Below are 12,801 nucleotides of genomic sequence, written 5' to 3'. Positions count from 1 at the left end.
AAAACATATTTTTAATGAAATTCTCTCAACTGTCAAGTTTATCTGGAGGCCGTATGTTTAATTCAAACATATTTCTGAAATAACAGAAATGCATGTCTTTGTAAGTGATGATCATTTCTGAAGCCTTTTATCAGATGCAGTAGAACTCATCTACATTTAAATTAAACCTCTTTGGCATGATCACCCAACCATATGACTGACTGAAGGGCTGTGGGGAAAGGTTTATTAATATACATAAAAATAATGCATTCCATCTCCAAAGAAAGTCTGCAAACCTAACCACACCTCTCCCCCCTCAAGAACTGAGGCAGAATTGAGGCACATTTGCTAGCTTTTGTATGTTTTTTGTTATTTTTATATGCAAATGGTACTTCCAACTCAATCTGTATATATGGGTGGAGTATAAATATGTCTTCACTGTTTCAGATTAACCCTTTCTGAAACAAATTTCAAGGTCTCCAGTCTCTTACTTATTTTTAAACGGCTTGTCCTTCCATCATTACCAATCCCCAAGGCAGCACACAACATTTTAAAAATCCCACTGACACCTATATATATTAATCCTATAATAATAACAGTATTGTATTGTCGAAGGCTGTCACGGCTGGAGAACGATGGTTGTTGTGGGTTTTCTGGGCTGTATTGCCGTGGTCTTGGCATTGTAGTTCCTGACATCTGAAACTCAGACTGTCTTTTGGTGCTACACCTCTGAAGATGCCAGCCACAGCTGCTGGCGAAACGTCAGGAACTACAATGCCAAGACCACGGCAATACAGCCAGGAAAACCCACAACAACCAATAACAGTATTAATAACAATAGCCACTCAAAACTTAAAACTCATGAATGAACAGCTCAACCATTCGGCTATTTTGAGCATAATTTGAGAAATGCTCATATTTGGAATATGATTCAACGAGTTCCTATTTGAAATATGACTCAATAAAGAAAAACTTGCCTTTGAACATGTACCGTGGGGTTTGCTCGTTCCTAAGGAACCACACCTAGGATTAAGAAGAAAAATGAGGCAACTTCCAGGAGTGCTGAAATCCAGAGCCCTGCTATTTAGAAAATATAGCTCTGAAATAACTACGAGCCAGCAACTCTGTGAGCACATTCTTGGGAGCAAGCGCTATTGAAGACTGTGGGACTTTGAGTAAATGTTCATCAGGTTGTTTCATGTTTTATAACTGCAGTTCTCGGACTGTTCTGCTACCATCTATACATCTGAGCAGGGCTTTTTTTCCGGGAAAAGAGATGGTGGAAGTCGAGATCGCACAATGACGTCACTTTGGTTCAGCTGGAACAAGGGGCGAGTTTTTTAAAGTTTAAATCACCCTTGGCGAAAATGGTCACATGGCCGGTGGCCCCGCCTCCTCATCTCCAGACAGAGGGGAGTTGAGATTGCCCTCCAGGCCATGCATAACTTCTCTAGTCCATGTTAAGACCACTGCAAACTGCAGACTTCGGCTTTTCATTAAGCCCACTAACTTCTTTTTCTCTTTCTGACACCCCCCCCATTTTTGTTTAACATCCAGTTTTGAGGGAAACGTGCATGAACTTGAGACCTTATTTACTACTTTGTAAAGTTTTTATGCAAAAAAAAATCAAGGCATACCCCAAAAGCTATGAAATCAGTGATCTAGACAATTCAAAATAATATATGGTGATAAAACAAATGACTATGTTGTATTGCAACAGTTCCTTTCCTCTAAGGGATACAGTGGTAATAAAGACAAAAATGAAGAAAGAAAATAGATACTATAAAGTAGCTTAACAGTACAATCCTAGGCAAAGTTACTCCAGTCCAAATCCAGGGGCTTAGACTGGAGTAACTTTGCTTAGGACTGTCAGTGGTCCTCAGAAGAAAACCATATCTACAGAAGAATCAATGCAAGAAAATATCTTTTATTTATCCTATTTATAGTCTGCCTTTCCCACTGAGACTCAAGGAGGATTACACAGTGTGGGTCAATACCATCAGTGGCTGAGACACTGAGTAAACATTCAGTGGAGAACAACAATAGACGGACTCCCTGGAACAGCTTCTCAACACCATTCCACGGTTTCAGTTTGTGCTGAATCTGTGCTGTAGCCCAATCTCAGGGCTACTCTCGAGGCTTTATACTATGTTAAGGGTCATTAATTTCATCAGTGCTTGTACCAATACATAAATGACTTTAATAGGCATGATACATCTCAGACTCTTCCAAGGCCAACTGATTAGCAGTGGTATGTGCCAAGTGTCCAGCACAGATAAGAGTATGTTCAAATGTTCCCCCTATTCCCTTTACCCTGCATAAGTTAGAAATAACATACTCCCTAGTTCAGTACATCCATTAGAGCTATGTGCAAAGTAGAGACAACTGTTTGGGTCTGTAAAGATTCAGGTCTGTGAAGCAACTCAGGCACAAATGGAGAGATCGTGGCACACCAACAGACTCTTTGAGATGACAATAACGGTGTTCCACAATTTCACTACACATGGTCAAATAATAAAACACTAAAAGGTGCTCGTGAAGAAAAAGACCCAGGCCAATCTGCTCTTCATTCTGCAGCAAGCGAACATTGTTTCAGATTTCCTCAACCATCTGGCCACTGTGCCTTAAGCACATGACGACATGCCACTCACAATAACTTTACACAAGAGGAGGGGGAGGAGTCTTGTGGCACGGGAAAAATGTCTCAAAGGTTTGTCCTGACATATGCTTTCATGGGCTAGAACCCACTTCATCAGATGCGTGCTCCTTACTTGGCATGGATCTAACAAAATGGGCCCATAGATACTTAGGCTAGAATAAAGATTCGTTTAGTCTTTAAGGTGCTACAGAACTTTTGACTACAACAAACTAACATTGATTTAATTTATACCCTGCCTTTCTCCCCAATGGGGACCCAAAGCATCTCCCATCGTTCTGTTCTCCTCCATTTATCCTCACAACAACCCTATGAGGTAGGTTAGGCTGAGAGTGTATAGCTGGCCCAAGGTCACCCAGCGAGCTTCTACGGTAGAGCAGGGATTCCAACCTGGGCCTCCCAGATCATAGCCCGACACTCTAACCACTATGCCATACTGGCTCTCAAATATGGCTACTGTGGGCTTTCGAGGACCACAGTTCTCTTTGTCAGATGCATCTGGCGGGGAGGACTGTGGTTATCGAGGGCTTGTGCTGCAGTGGAATTGGATGGTCTTGGTGGTGCTGCTGAACTCTTTTTGATTTTGCTACTACAGACTAACACGGCAAACTCCTTTGAACCTTTACACAAACAAACTGAACCTTTACACAAACAAACTGATCCCCATACCAAAAGGAGCTGTCTGCATCTCCATATCAAAGTTGTTTACATCCCCCCTCTCCTCCTCCCCCTCCCCTCTCCTCCTCTATATTTGACCAGTTTCCTTCTGCCCTCCATGCATCTGACGAAGAGAACGTGATTCTCGAAAGCTTATGCTACAATAAAATTGGTTAGTCTTAAAGGTGCTACTGGACTCTTTTTTATTTTACTTCACACAGAGGAACTTGTAGCCCAGTAGGAAAGCCAAACAGGCTTCTGCTCATAAAGCACTCATGTTCAGCAGCACCTCTCATATGCACCCCACTGTTGTGTTCCACTGATCTTCTGTCCAGATAACATGCTGGCACACATCCATGTTATATCCATGTTAGTCTGCTGCAGCAAAAACAAGAGCCTTTTAGCAATTTATAGACATTTCTTTTCTGGCTAACAAAAATGTTTACTGAGACATAAGCTTTCACAGACCACTGCGGCCAGGGGTGGAAAAACATCCCAAATAACAAGATGTGTATCTTGAAGAACGGGCAGAAGGTCAGAACCTTAGAAGTATCATCTCCACTGCTAAGGGAGCAATCAAGCAGGTCTAATCAGAAATCCCATTTCATTCAGTTTGGTGTAGTAGTCAAGAGCTCAGGACTCTAATCTGGAGAGCCAGGTTTGGTTCCCCACTCCTCCACTTGAAGCCAGCTGGGTGACCTTGAGCTAGTCACAGCTCTCTCAGAGATCTCTCAGCCCCACCCACCTCACAGGGTGTTTTGTTGTGGAGATAATAATGGCATACTTTGTAAACCGCTCTGAGTGGGCATTATGTTGTCCTGAAGGGCGGTATATAAATCAAATGTTGTTATTGTTGTTGTTATTATTCAATGGAGCTTACTCTGGGGAAAGTGGGATTACGGCCTTGATATTCTCGTTTTACCGTCAGCATACAATGCACAGGAAACATGGCGCACTGGCTCTCAACGCATGCACATTAGCAGGTCCACAAAAGCTTAAGCCGCGGTAAGCACTGTCTGTTTTTAGGGTGTCATGAGACCCCATCTTCGATTCTGACCGCATGGGCCCCTTTCCTCGTGGGAATCAAACATAGCACCAGAAGACAGATCAAGATGGGTAGCCGTGTTAGTCTGTCTGGAGCAGTAGAAAAGAGCAAGAGTCCAGTAGCACCTATAAGACTAACAAAATTTGTGGTAGGGCAGGAGCTTTCTGAAGAAGCGAGCTGTGGCCCACGAAAGCTCATATCCTACTACAAAGTGTGTTAGTCTTATAGGTGCCTCCGGACTCTTGCTAATAGTACCAGAAGGATAAAGTTTTGAATCGTTTAAAGTCAGGCTCCCATATCCGTGACAGAGATGACAGCCGCTGCCTCCCCCAAATACGTCCAACAGCAAACCCAACTCCCCCCCCCTTCCTCCCTCCCTCCCCGGCCACTTCCTTTTGCCCCAAGGCGACCCTCAGGTTCCCCCCCCCTCCCCGTGCTACTAACTGCGCTTGCGCGCAGCCGTTGGGCGGCTTTTCAGAAGCTGTTCGAATTCCCGCCCCTTCTTTTTCAACCATAAAGAGAAAAAAAAATACCGGTGGGGGCTTGCGCGCACGCGCACTCTATTCTTCCTCCGGCGGCCTTCGGGGCGGGTTTCTCGCGCGACCGTCAAGATGGCGGCGTTCTGCGAGGAGTTCACGTTGTGTAACTTGCCCGGGGTTGGGGGCTCTGGTCTCCCCCCGGGACCGCTGGGGTTGGAGCCGGACGGCGACCGCGTGCTGCTCACTGACCGAGGCAGGACGGTTACGCTGTATAAGGTAAAAGAGGCGCTTCTTGCCCCGCTTCCCCCTCGCCGGCCGTTGCGCCGTTGCCACGCGAGCCCCCCTGACGCTGCGTGTGCTGCTTGCGAACGACGCCTCTAACGCGGGTGGGGTGGGAGAGTGAGGGCGAGGGGGTCCTGTTCTCTGAGGGGGACTTCAGTATCCCTTCAGCAGGGATTTGTGTAGGATGGGGGGGTGAAGATCAAGTTCTGTTTTAGTCATTTATAGGGTTGCCAGCTCCAACTTGGGCAATTCCTGGAGATCTGGGGGGGTGAAACCTGGAGAAAGTGGGGTTTGGGGAGGGAAAGGACCTCGGCATGGCATAATTCCATAGAGTCCCCCCCCCCCCAGTAGCCATTTTCTCCAGGTGAACTGATCTCTGTGGCCTGGAGACCAGTTGTAATTCCGGGAGATCTCCAGCCACTACCTGGAGGCTGGCAACTCTAGTTATTTAGTACCTGTAAGACTAATCAAAATTTGTGGTAGGGTTTGAGCTTGCATGAAAAAGCGAGCTGTGACTCACGAAAGCTCGTGGTGGTGGAGAGCACCCTCAAGTCATAGTTGACTTATGGAGATCCCTGACGGGGTTTTCATGGCAAGAGACTAACAGAGGTGGTTTGCCATTGCTTGCCTCTGCAAGCCTGCTCTTCATTGGAGGTCTCCTATCCAATTATTACCAAGACTGACCCTGCTTAGCTTCTGAGATCCGATGAGATCAGGCTTGTCTGGGCTATCCAGGTTAGGGCCACAAAAGCTCATACCCAGCCACAAATCTTGCTCTTTCCTCTGCTACAGACAGACTGACATAGATACCCATCTTGTTTTAGCCATTGATAGTCTTCATTTCAAAGCTTCCTTTTGCTCTGCTTGTTATCTATCCTGCCTTCACCATTATCAAGCAAAGCTTACCTGACAGGGTTGCTGTGAAGGTCGAATGAAAACAGAGAACTATATATGCTGTTTTGAGTTCCTCAGGAGAAGGTGGCATACAGACTTTACAATCACCTGAAAGACCAACTAGATTTCCAGTGTATGAGCTTTCACGAGTCAAAGTTCTGTTTGTCAAATACCTATCTGATGAAGAGAGCTTTGACTCTCTAAAGTTTTGACTTGCAAAAGCTCATACCCTGGAAATCTAGTTGATATTTTAGCTGCTACTGGACCTGAATCTTGCTTTCCTACTACAGACCAACATGGGTACCCACCTGAAACAAACTTTATTATGTAATGCTAAATCACAGTTGATAGCTTTGGTGTGTTTTTTTTTCTCCCATAAGGTTTCTGATCAAAAACCATTGGGTTGCTGGTCAGTCAAACAAGGCCAAGCCATTACTTGTCCAGCTGTGAGCAATTTTGAAACAGGAGAATTTGTTCTTGTCCATGATGATAAGGTATGTTTTTTAAATTGATGTGACTGGCTTGCAGAAAAATGCTGTATTGTATTCTCTAGACTATTACAGAATCACAAAATTGGAAGGGGCCATACAGACCTTCTAGTCCAACCCCCTGCCCAATGCAGGATGAACCTTAAGCATCTCTGACCAATATTTGTCCAGCCTCTTCTTGAAAACTGCCAGGGAAGGGGAGCTCACCACCTCCTTAGGCAGCTGATTTCACCTTTGAACTGCTCTGACCATGAAAAAGTTTTTTCCTAATATCCAGCCAGTACCTTTCTGCATGTAATTTAAGCCTGTTGCTTCGGGTCCTATCCTCTGCTGCCAACTGGAACAGCTCCTTGCCCTTCACTGAATGACAGCCTTTCAAATATTTAAAGAGAGCAATCATGTCCCCCCTCAGTCTCCTCCAAACTAAACATTCCCAAGGCCCTCAGCCTTTCCTCGTAGGGCTCAGTCTCCAGACCCCCTGATCATCCTCGTTGCTCTCTTCTGCACCCTCTCGATTTTGTCCACATCCATTTTGAAGTGGGGCCTCCAGAACTGCACACAGTACTCCAGGTGCGGTCTGACCAAGGCAGTATAGAGAGGGACTATGACCTCCTGCGATTTCGATGCAACGGCCCTTTTGATACAGCCCAAGACTGAGTTTGCCTTTTTTGCTACCGCGTCACACTGACTGCTCATATTTAGTTTACAGGCCACTCTTACCCCAAGATCTCTTTCACATACAGCATTTCTCAAAAGTGTATCACCCATCCTGTATTTGTGCTTCACATTTTTGTGGCCCAGATGTAATACTATACACTTAATCTATGTTGAATTGCATCCTGTTCACAACTGCCCACTTCTCCAGAGTATTCAGGTCTTGTTGAATTTTAACTCTGTCTTCTTGGGTGTTTGCCACTCCTCCCAATTTGGTATCATCAGCAAATTTAAAGAGCAGCCCATTTACCCCTTCCTCCAGATCATTGATAAAAATATTGAAAAGTACCAGGCCCAAAAACAAGCCCGTAACCTATTGAAGCATACATAATCTGTGCTAGACCTGTGAATGTGTTTGATCACTTTTTCTCCCAAGTTTCATTAGTAACAGGACTATAGTGAAGGGCATTTTATTTGAGACCTAATTTCATTTATACATTAATCTCTCATCTTTCCAGAACCGGAATCCGTTTAGCAAAAATGTGATAGAAAATCTCATGATATCAAAGTTAGGTGAGAGTCAGAGGGAGACTTTGCATGTATTAAAACTAGGACTGCGAGTAGTAGACGAAGAGAACCAGGAGAAAGAAATACAAACTGAGCACCAGGTGGTGTGCTATACAAAAGAACAAGCCAAGGGACAAAACCATGGAGGAATCCTCTGCACCACTGAGTGGCCTCATCTTGCTGACATACTGCTTCTCTCAGTGTTCAGGAAACAAAGAACAGAACAAACTGTATGTAGGGGGAAACAAATAATGAACTTGCCAGTCAAATATATTAAATCACTAAACTATAATGTTTTAAACACCATGAAAAGTGGAAATCAAACAAGCATAATCAAAGCATAAATCAAAACATACATTCACCAGGCATAGTCAAAGCATGAATCAAAGCATACAATCACCCAAATTAAGCCGTTCTACAAAAGTAAGTAAAGTCCACCAAATACATAGGTTCCAGCGGAGGTCAAACAAAGAAGAGTAAACTGGTAAGTGAAGAGCTATTCTGCATAGTCAAGCCAGTAATAGTCCTTGACTATTTGTAAATAGTCCTTCCATTTGATCTTGAGCAGATGTGAGGAGTGTTGCAGAAGCAAACGTCCAGAGGACGAGCCTGGCCGCCCAACAACCAGAGCCAGCAGTATTGCCTGTTGTTTCGTCAGAATACCTCCTCGGGCAGGAACACATCTCACCTAAATGTTTGGAGTAATTAATCACAAAAGAATACCATGAAACTTCAATAATAATACAGTCAGTCAGTCTCAAAGACTTGTTTCCCCCTGCATACAGTTTGTTCTGTTCTTTGTTTCTTGTTCGGCAGAGGAGCCTCTATACATCTTGCTCTCAGTGTTCAGGCAAACAGAAACCAGAGCCATGGCGTACTTGGTCTCTGTGCATCCCTACTAACAGCAGGTTCTTCCAAAAGGCAGCCCAAAAATGACAGCTCTACAGGGTCTCGTGACTCAGTAAGTAAGACTCGGCACCTGCGGGTCCAATCTATTGGTTCAAGACCGCTGCTCCTATGACTTTATCCCTTGATAAGAAAGTCTTCAGTAAGTAAATAACTTCCGCAATACGCATTTAGTAGTGAAAGCAAGTCCTAGTGCCGCATTTAGTCTTGTTTACTTGGTTAAGCTGCTCAATATGCAGACTAACGAAACAATCCGAAACGTACTTACATTGAAATTAATTGGCTTATTTCCATGCACACAGAATTAGAATTGGACTCTACATCTTTTTTTTTTCCTACTGAAGGGGGGGGGCTTTTCGCACAAGAGTTGGTGTAAGCGAGGGCAAAACTCTGTACTGTTGCTCTTCCTCATTGTCTTTCTTTAGCCACAAGCCAATACGTTCGCAATAAGGGAGGCCAAGGCAGGTTTCTGTTCTGCTTTACTGAAGTGAATTTGTTGCATTGATAGTTATAACTTTGGATTTGTGTAACCAGTTCTGAATTCAGGGAAACATGGAATAGCTTTTTTTTAAAAAATAAAATGTTTAAAATTAATTTATGTTTTGTGGATGAAAGTCTTTAAATATACCTTGGCTGAGAGGATTCTGGACGCTCTGGATTTGTTGGGGTTGGCCTCTGCAATATGTAATACGTGTGCACAGGCATCTCTACTGTAGTCGGCAAGGTTGGTTTTCTGGTAAAATTTGAACTGGAAAATGTCTGATTCAAATTTAAGTAAGTTAAATACTTAAATTATGTTAGCAAAAGAAGGCAAATACACTATGTACGAGGACTGGGATTTGTCCTTGTTTCATATCCCACATTAGGCCATCTAACATAATTGATTTGCAGCACAGCAGCCCTGACAATGATAGATAAACAGACTCTGTTTACATATGTAGGGTGGAGCTTTTACAGCAGAATAATAAAGCATCAGAAAATTTTCTGATAGCTGTTTTAGAGGATTGTCCTAGGGCAAAGAAACTTGCATGCCTCCAATGAGCCTGTGTTTAGCCAAACTTTGAATGTTATCGTTCGTGAACAGCTCTTTATTAAAACAGTACACTTTTTTAAAGGTTTTGCAGATATGGAAGGAAGACGACCCTACCTTGGATAAAGCATTTAAAGCAACAGTAAGTGTTTGCTACTATAAAATTGTGGAAGAGGACTTTTCGAATAGCGGGTCTGTTGGCCCCTGCTCCGTTTGCCATAGCTGTACATTCTTCCAGTCCTTATTGAAAGACTTTCTCCTTATCTCTGGCCTGGCCTTGAAGGCATCAGATAATGAATGTTAGGGGGGTTGCCATCTTTCTGGCAGAAGGAATAAAAAGTAAGACCGCGATGATTCCCTTTTGGCACATTGCCTGGGATCCTGGATCAGTATGAAGACAGGCGATCAGAGTCTTTCTGCTCGTCGCTTCGCTCTAATCACAGGGGCTACTTGTGCTGTTGCCTTGTTGGCACGACTTGCCGTTTAAGGCAAAAGGAAGTCAGATCCATGTGTAAAGCCTGATATGGTAGCAGCCGGGTTTAAGAGAGAGCCGAGACTAACAAATCCATTCCTGTATGGTCAGGCACAGGATCCAGCCCAGGATTTCCACTCTCAGTACTGCTTGACTGACCAGAATTGTAATTTAAATACTGTCTTAATTGAGTTGGTATTTCTTTCAATTATTTTAATTCCTTATTTTATATTTGTATCCTCCCTCTTTCAAAGAGGTGCAGAATGAACTGCCTGAAATCTTCAAGTGGTTTTCTATCCATATCTTGTAAGTTGTAGAATTAAGATAGAACAACTTCTTGCTCCCTCTTTGCCCTTAGTTGATGGAGCAGTGAAGCTGGATGGAGTAAAACAATTTTGCAGCTCATTTCAATATTTATTGCAGGGGAGGGGTTTAACCAGGCACCTTGGCCTTATTTGCAATCAGATTACACGTCTTAGAAGAGATACAATAAGACCAAGGGTTTTTTGTCGTGTTTTTGCAGTTGTCGGCAGATGTTTATCGGATACACTCAGTGCCTCATGCTGAACCCCTGGTCCTGTTCAAGAACGGAGCTGTGAAGAGTTTGGATGTTCTGCTGGCTGCACCTCAACAAGGAATTGAAAACGTTGTTTCAAATGAAATGATTAGGTGAGTACCCTAGCTTGGTCTAGCTTCACAGTTCAAATATCAAGTGATGGGGAAGTTGTTAATGCAGGCCACTTAGGTCCCTGCACCTTTGTGCTGCGTTTCATTGCTGCGAGGTGAAGCAAAACCCTGCTTCATTACAGTTGCAAGCCTCAAAAGCTGCTCCTTTTGCAAATAGTGTAAAATACAGAACTGCATCTTAGCCAAAAGAGAGGGAGAGAGTTCAAGGTTCGCCCCATCAGAACACCAGGCTCAGCTGTTAACTTGCCCTTTCATTAGCATTTCGGCTTTCTGAAAGAGGGGAGGGATGGTATGGGAAGCCCTGCTCATTGGCCTGCTTCCATCCATTTGTACTTCGTATTGGATACTTGGTGTCTGTGGTTAATTGTAAGCTGCCTTGTGTTTCAGATGAAAAAGTCAGGACAGCTATTTAAATAAACTTTTGATTGGATCCTACAAAGTACTCGTTCGGAGGCAGTCACAGATTCTGCTCTTCCCCACATGCCCTCTCCCCCAACAGCCCCTTTTGACACGTCTCAGGGGATCCACAGGGACACACAGCTTCACAACACAGGTGGCTGTTCTCAGGTGGGATGGGGAGTAGGCCAAACAGCCCCCATCTGCTGCCCTTAGGCCAGTGAAGCCTCTTGTGCCAGTGGAAGAACTGCTAGTAGAAGAGGGGAAGGGGGTGTCTGCTTCTCTCTCTTAACTGCACTCCTCCATCCTGTATGATGGCAGCAGCTTTTGGTGCATCAAAAGGTGCTGCTGGAAAATGGTGAAAATGGTGTGTGTGTGTGTGTGTGTGCGCGTGCGTGCGTGTGTGTGTGTGTGTAAATCTGTTTCCACAAGTACACTACAGCTGAACTTCATAGAATCAAATGTGCATTTGAGTTGGTATCAATGCTGATGCTTAATTTGGGTCGCAGTGGCTTTGAATCCCAAGGAACACATTGAGCTGTTGCTTTAAAAATGTATTCAGCATTCTGTTTGGCAGTACTTTGTCTTGTAGTAATAATAATGCAATTGGTTTTTAGATGGAGTGACGCTTTTGTGGGAATAGAAAAGCCTGTTGTTCTATTTGTTACTGAGCAGGTGAGTTTTTAAAGCAGCCACGCGACATTTTTAGACAGCTTGCATTAAATGTTTGGCGGTGTATGTGCTTGGCGATGTATCTTCTGCGTCTGTTTCACATTCTGTGCAAAGTAATGTGTGACCAGTGCTGCTTGAATCGATTTTAATTAAGGTAAGTAAGGCTACATACGTATATATTACATACTTTAATTTGATGGCTTCAGTCACAGTAAGCTTCTGAAACAGATTATTCAAACATAGACTTGACTTCACAAATTAATATGTAGATATTCGTGCTAATTCTAATGTAAACCTGTGGAATGCTGTATCTGAATGACGTATTCGCAGCAGGCAATCAGAATTTGTGCACAGTATGTGTGAGCTCCTCAGAAATCATGCAAGTGGCCGACGGTAAGATGCTCTTCAGACCTATTAAAATCTTGTTCTCTTACGTCCTCCGTTGGCATATCACCATGAGGGAAATGTTACTATGCCCTTGGAGAATTAGTAGAGGTTGTACATGGTACTACTGTTACGTCATATATTGCTTTTCTCACTTGTAATTCTCATAATATTTAAATGTGTGGTATCTAATGAACAGTTAGAAGGTGCTGGCAGGTTATCCCCCTTTCTCCAGCAGTCCCTTTTGACCTGCCGAAAATGATGGCTGGAATCTCAAGATCCGTATGGAGAGGCGTGGCGATCTGCTTGCGCAAGTGGGGAGGAGGGCATGCCCGGTTTTCTCTCCTCACTACATTTCGTGAACCCTGCAGCCTTTTCTGTGTGTGCCGTTGTCCACTGTCATCTTTCCAGGAGTCGAAAGGGATTGCTGGAGGGAGGAAAACAAGGGGGAAGTCATGTGTGTCGCGCTGGTGGTTTGTTGCATACAACCCAGTGAATTGTTTGCAGACGTAGAAACAATCTGTTCATGTTGAACATCAGGAAAGCCTTTGTT

At 43.9% G+C, this 12,801-nt stretch overlaps 1 protein-coding gene across 1 annotated transcript in view; it reads left to right on the top strand.

Moving 5' to 3' along the window:
* Positions 1–4,906: 4,906 nt before the first annotated feature.
* The window catches only part of NOL11 (nucleolar protein 11), a 35,373-nt gene continuing 27,478 nt past the window's right edge, over positions 4,907–12,801 (top strand). Inside the window, exons 1-5 of the mRNA XM_054978429.1 lie at positions 4,907–5,092; positions 6,373–6,486; positions 9,723–9,779; positions 10,633–10,778; positions 11,810–11,867. Of these exons, the coding sequence (XP_054834404.1) occupies positions 4,949–5,092; positions 6,373–6,486; positions 9,723–9,779; positions 10,633–10,778; positions 11,810–11,867 (519 nt within the window). The 5' untranslated portion in view covers positions 4,907–4,948. The remainder of the gene's footprint in view (positions 5,093–6,372; positions 6,487–9,722; positions 9,780–10,632; positions 10,779–11,809; positions 11,868–12,801) is intronic.

The sequence above is a fragment of the Eublepharis macularius genome, chromosome 4 (genome assembly GCF_028583425.1).
Source record: "Eublepharis macularius isolate TG4126 chromosome 4, MPM_Emac_v1.0, whole genome shotgun sequence".
NCBI lineage: Eukaryota > Metazoa > Chordata > Lepidosauria > Squamata > Eublepharidae > Eublepharis > Eublepharis macularius.
Note: the sequence above shows the minus strand (reverse complement) of the source record. Positions and strands in the feature narration are given on the sequence as shown.